General features: G+C 40.8%; 1 protein-coding gene across 1 annotated transcript; it reads right to left on the bottom strand.

The window, feature by feature from the left end:
- Nucleotides 1-1,538: 1,538 nt before the first annotated feature.
- Nucleotides 1,539-5,072, bottom strand: IL17A (interleukin 17A). The gene is made up of 3 exons (XM_019985472.2): nucleotides 5,008-5,072; nucleotides 3,653-3,849; nucleotides 1,539-2,306 (listed from the first exon to the last, which is right to left on the bottom strand). The coding sequence occupies exons 1-3, from the start codon at nucleotides 5,032-5,034 to the stop codon at nucleotides 2,069-2,071; spliced, it is 462 nt and encodes a 153-aa protein (XP_019841031.1). The 5' UTR covers nucleotides 5,035-5,072; the 3' UTR covers nucleotides 1,539-2,068.
- Nucleotides 5,073-6,265: the final 1,193 nt, after the last annotated feature.

Raw genomic sequence — 6,265 nt, 5'->3', positions numbered from 1 at the left:
TCATGGTTTAGAACTGTGGTGGTATATGCCATTTTCTCGTCCTCCATCCCAAAGCAAAACACCAATTATTTTCACCACTACTATTCAAGGAAAACAAGAGAAATGAACAACAATACTTTAAGGAGAGGTTTTAAAGCAGAGACTGTGAGACAATTTTAGTAGTAGCTGCCAGTGAATCTCTTGTATGAAGACCATGATGGGAGACAGTCATGAGACTCAAGATCTCGGGGTGCAGAAGCATTGGAAGGACGTGGCTGGAGAAGATGACCTTGGGTTTGGAATTGGCAAAGAAGCAGAGAAAAGCCATGGTTCTCTGGGTGGGGCTGGAGTTCATAGGGAATAAAGTAGTGCAGAAGATGGTCTTTTGAGAAGCAGGGAGCCTGTGGGACCAGCTTGAGAATTGTCAAGGTTGCCCAGAAGTAGGGCAAGATGACATGCTTGGCCATGATGGGGAAATATAGTTATGACTTGAAACATGAAACTACTCTGGAATTGAATACAGTTTGGTTTTTATTTTACTTAGGCTGAACTTTTCTCATGCTTGAAGTTTGTTTTGCCCCAGTGGCTCTTTTCAGTGTCCTGGACTTCACTGAATTAGAGGCCAAGGGCTGGAGGGGCTGTTCTAGGGTTATGGCCTGAGAAGAGAGAAATGTTCTTTTCTAGGTCTCTGGTTGACATTAATCTTCAAAAGCAGCCAGAGCTCAGGGAGACACAGGCCATTCTAGTCTGAAAACAATGTTTTCTCCCAGAACTTCCTCCTTCCTGCCAAACCTCAGGTCCTATTTTGGGGAGGATCTTTTTTTTCCTCCTGTATGTTTTTTAGCAATGATATGTCATTTTCCCAAGGCCATTGTTTCTATTTGCTTAATTTGTTCCAGAGTGTATGTGTCCGCAGCACTGGATAATAGTATGAGGGTCTCCATCGTCTATTGTCTTTTTTTTTTTTTTAATATTTATTTGGCTGCTCCAGGTCTTAGTTGCAGAATGTGGGATCTTTAGTTACAGCACATGGGATCTAGTTCCCTGACCAGGGATTGAACCTGGGCCCCCTGCCTTGGGAGCTCAGAGTCTTAGCCACTGGACCACCAGGGAAATCCTTCTATTGTTTTGAAAAGAGTAAAACTGAGAATCTGGAATTGGGGTGGGTGGAGGGTATTGCTACTCAAAGGCATGCTTTGTTTTGTTCTATTGATAAATTTGCATACCGTTCTAAATAGGAAAGAGCTGACCTCTCTGAAGGGCTTCCTTGGTAGCTCAGCTGGTAAAGAATCCTCCTGTAAAGCAGGAGACTCCAGTTTGATTCCTGGGTCAGGAAGATCCCCTAGAGAATGGATAGGCTACCCAATCCAGTATTCCTGGGCTTCCCTGGTGGCTCAGGTGGTAAAGAATACGTCCGCAATGTGGGAGACCTGGTTTTATCCCTGAGTTGGGAAGATCCCTTGGAGAAGGGAACAGATACCCACTCCAGTATTCTGGCCTCTCTGAAGACATTTTAATGAGAAAAGAATAAAGAAGCAAATTTTTTCCCCAAACTTTATTATTACAAATTGTTTTTATGACAACAGTTTAATAGAGCAGTTAGACTTGCTGTCTCTCTTGTAATGCCTCAATAATTTACAAAATTAAGTTAATAAATATGAAACTAAATTTAGTCTCTTTTCAGCTGTGTTATGTACTCCAAACAGACAAGCAAGAGAAAATTCTATAGCCATATGTAGTACAAGCTCAGACATTTTCAACTGCTATTTAATCCTATCTAGGATTTCCCTAGGCAAAACAGATACTCATATATTTCACCTTTTTTCTAAAGACTAATGAAACATAAATAGATCCATAAATAGCTCATATAAATATAGGTTCTACCTTTTAAATAATAATATTCACAAATCTGGAAACTTGTCTTAAAAGAATAGAAAATAAAGCATGTAATACATCAAAGTGGAATCTTATGCCCCAAAGTTATTTCAGGGCTTATTAAATACATAAATGATGTTAGTTAGAAAAGGGGCTGGGCCTACTCCCCAGGAAACCTAACTAATTTGGGGAGTAGGGGTCAGGCAGAAAGCTCTTAAGCCAAATGGCGGACAATGGGGGTGACGCAGGTGCAGCCCACGGCCACCAGCATCTTCTCCAGCCGGAAGGAGTGAGGGCAGTGCTGAGACTCCCTTCGGAGGACCAGGATCTCTTGCTGGATGGTGACAGAGTTCATGTGATGGTCCACCTTGCCTTCAGCATTGATACAGCCTGAGTGGCTGCACTTGGCCTCCCAGATCACAGAGGGGTACCTCTCAGGGTCCTCATTGCGGCTGCAGGGGAGACAAAAGCCAGGAAGAAAGTGAATTCCTGGTAGAGCAGTAAGGAAATCAAACAGGAATAAGCAAAGGGAGGCAAATTGACATGATAGGCATTGCAAATTCTCTAAGTGCTATTAGTCTGGAAAACAAGCCATTTGGGAAAAACTTGGATTTGGAAGCCCATGAAATGTTACAGAAAAAAGAAACAATGATCAGCTTTCCCCAGGTTCTTTGAAGAATAAACAAAAGAAGACAGACTGAAACTACAGAAAGGATTTGTTTGTCATAAAGGATATTTTTTTAGGGTGCATTTGATAGATTAAAAAAACTAAGAGTCATCTAGAAACAAGATAGCTGCTAATCTGACTTAATGAAGTCTGTCTTTGAAACAAGAAAGGCATCCAAATTTATCTGACAACACACTGATGGAGCAGAGCCCACGGGTGACAGGAAGGGCTGGAAACAATATCTGAAGCCCCTCTGTAACTTTCCCTTCTCCCTCTCCTCTGGCTGAGAGAGTGATTGGACTTAGTTTAAGTTATTTGAACTATTCTTGGTAAGTAAGTAAGTAAGAAGAAAAGACCCTATAGACAAGTGAATCTGTAGGCTCCACATAACTGAGATCATTTGCCTGAAATCAAATTATCAAAATGCATTTTGTATTTGATCCATCATAGGGTCTAAAGGGGAGCCTGGTGGGCTACAGTCCATGGGATCACAAGAATCGGACACGACTTAGCGACTAAACCACCACCACCACCACCACCACTAGATGTATTAAAGACACAGCGAATGTCAGTCTGTTGGGGATGTAATTCAAGACTAAGTCAAAAAACGGTGAAACACCCAATGGAACACTTCTTCTACTGGGATTCAAGCTAATCCAGTAGCTAATCCACTTTTCCCAGTGCTAATATAACCAAGAAAAGCACAAAAATCCCAGTTAATTGATTGTTGTTGTCAACAAACTCTACCAGGGTATTCTCTGGTAGCCCTGGGAAAGAGAATTCCAGTACTAATCTCCCATGCTAAATGTCTGTTTCTTTTTTGGGTAAATAAACAATAGACTTGGGGTGTCATAAATATCAGAATGATGACCACCATTCATTTAAGTGGATTCTGGGGACATCGAGAACTCGTAGGCTAGGTGTTATGGATGGGCTGGGGAGAGCTGTGATCTATGAAAGAAATCTGTAGAAAGAAAATTGGAGAATCACTAGTTTGAACAATGGCTCTTCCAGGTTTGACAGGTGATTCTGAATGAGTAATATCACCCCCCTCAGATGATTTAACTGGCAGTCTGATGTGTTCTTCTGATGTAGAAGAATGCAGAGGTTTTATCTGGGGTGCTTACGTACTGGAGAGTCCAAGGTGAGGTGGAGCGCTTGTGATAATCGGTGGGCCTTCTGGAGTTTGTGCTCCGGTTAACGATGTTTAGGTTGACCCTCACATGCTGCGGGAAGTTCTTGTCCTCAGTAGGTGGGCAGCCTGGACTCTGTGGGATGATGACTCCTGCCTTCACAAGAGCCACCAGACTCAGAAGCAGTAGCAGTGACTGGATGGAGAGAGAGGTAGATTGGGTTAGTACTACAATGGTTTTTGTTAACACACTGTGGTAATGATTAAATTGCTGATAGTAGAGAACATTCTATGGTCCAGGACAATCTATACTAAATTTTCAAATATGTTAAGTGAAAAGCTGATGAGATGACTAAAGTGACATTAGGACCATGGCATTTCTACCAGTCTTGAACATTTTTTTTTTAAGTAGAAAAACCACATTATTCATTGGCTGACAGTAATTTTAGTGAAGATGGCAAGTCATCAATATATCAGTATATGCATCACTCTCAGGTCTTTGGAAGGGTAATGACCTTGATTTTCTAGGAAGAAATGCCCTTCTACACCATTGATATCTCCTCTTACATTTTGTGAAACATTGCATAAAAGGGAATGCACACCTTAGACATAAAGGGCTGTATAAAATCCATGTGGAATCAGTTAGAAATTCTGTTGGTACCACTGGCAAATGTCCAAGCCCAAACTCAACACCCTCTTATATTTTCTTAAGTATATTTCCCAGTTTTTCTAAATTTACATATATTGATTCTGTAATCAAATTGGGTTTCAAAAAAGACGCATGTATAACTTTAGATTAGAATTAAAAGGTCTCTGTTTTTAAAATATTGTTAAAGCATCTTTTTTGAAATCCAATTTGATTACAGAATCAATATATGTAAATTTGGAAAAGCTGGGAAACATACCTAAGAAAATAGGGTTAGTGTACCAAGACTATAGTATAATAATACAATAATGGAAAGAAGAGTCACTGCCAAAACATTAAATCTTCAAGGGTAGTGACCCATCTTATTTTGAATTAAAGAAAAACACTGTGGAAGAATTATATTAAATCCCTTGTACCCAGAGAAACAGATTTTCAATAAGCATTCTCTCTTACAGCACAATGTCACGTTGACACTTCTTGTGTGGTTTAGCCCCAGTCTAGCTATCTTTCAGTTTTAATCTCATCTTTCAAACTGATATGCACCAGTTCTTGAAAATGCTCAATAATGACAAATATCTATCAAGGGTTTCATTTCCCATCCTATATAGACTGTATTTCCATAGTTAGAATCCAGAATTTCATGCCCGCAGTCCAGAAATTGATCTGGCCTAAATCGAGAAGAGAATCACACATCAGTTCAGGACTCACCATAGATGAAGTTCTCATAGAAGCCATGGTAGTTCCTTCCAGTTCACTGTAGACAGATGAACTTGTGCTCGCTGTGAGATGGACAATGCGTAGTGCTATCGTCTCTCTTTTTATAGGGTTTTTCTCCTTTTGTGGTCGCTTGCGTTGGCGTGTCGGAGTGAGTTCAGGGGTGACACCGTTTTGGTTAAAAGTTCCATCCCAAAATGAGGTCAAAGAAAAACCGCCCCTTCGTGACGGGTAATAATCTGCTTCTGAAGGATAATGGGAAGAACAGAAATCCATTTTTTAAAGACCATGTCCTCTCTTCATTCTTCAAGGAACTATGACTTGTCAGGGGCTGAGCTGAGACCGAGAAATTATTTATTTATGGGCAAGCATGAAGCTGCCATAAAAGATGTCCTCTCTTTTAACAGATCATAGGGAAATAAAAGTTTGGCATCACATTCAAACTTCTGACAGTCTTCTTCTGCTGTATGCCTTGATTTCCCATTCTATAGTGCTTTTCCTCACCAGATTTCCTAGCCAGGTGTGGTGGGCATCATTCCAGAAACTACTCAAGGTCTTGCCATATAAACAAACCAACAAAAGACCAATACATAATTTCGTGATGACAGGATATATTATTTCACTGATTTAACACCTGCTTTGTTCAACATCTACTCTGCCTGAGGAACAAATAACTAGATTTGAGAGACATGAGATTTACTATCAAAGACATGTCTAACACTGCATGTTACCAAGCAACTTCCTCAGGAGGAAGAAGGAATGAAGAAACATAGTCAGACAAAGAGAGGAGTTGAAAGTGGAGGTAGAGACTGCAGAAAGGTGGTGAGGGTAGAGAAAGGAAGGACAGCAAAGAGCAGACAATGATAACAACAAGAAAGGAGGGGAGAGATGGGGGATAAGAAGGAAAAAGAGAAGGAAATTGTTCCTCCTTCTTTTTCTCCACTCTCTAAGTAAGTGAACTTTGATTTCAGGTCCTTGAGAAAGGCTTCTCCTAGGGAATATTGACGTCTATCCCAAGGATGATAAAATGAGGGATGTAGATGTGGCTGGGGACATGTCACCCTCTCTCTGCCCCTTCTTTGCAGTGGGATGTTCTTCTGGCTAGACAGACCCTGACCAATCAGTGAGGAAGACCATGAACAGATGAATCTCAGGGGTAATGTTAGATGGATGATCTTGGTAGATTAAGCAGCTACAGATAGAAGAGGAAGTGGGATGCAGCTTGCCCTGATTTCCTTGATTCTGCTGTTGA

This window comes from Bos indicus, chromosome 23, assembly GCF_029378745.1.
Source record: "Bos indicus isolate NIAB-ARS_2022 breed Sahiwal x Tharparkar chromosome 23, NIAB-ARS_B.indTharparkar_mat_pri_1.0, whole genome shotgun sequence".
In the NCBI taxonomy this organism is placed as follows: Eukaryota; Metazoa; Chordata; class Mammalia; order Artiodactyla; family Bovidae; genus Bos; species Bos indicus.
This window is presented reverse-complemented; position numbering and strand designations above follow the sequence as displayed.

Coding starts and splice junctions, on each gene's coding strand:
- IL17A (XM_019985472.2), bottom strand. CDS start 5,034: ATGGCTTCTATGAGAACTTCATCTATG. Junction 3,850..5,007: donor CTATGAGAACTTCATCTATG/GTGAGTCCTGAA, acceptor CTCTCCATCCAG/TCACTGCTACTGCTTCTGAG. Junction 2,307..3,652: donor ACCTCACCTTGGACTCTCCA/GTACGTAAGCAC, acceptor TCTCCCCTGCAG/CCGCAATGAGGACCCTGAGA.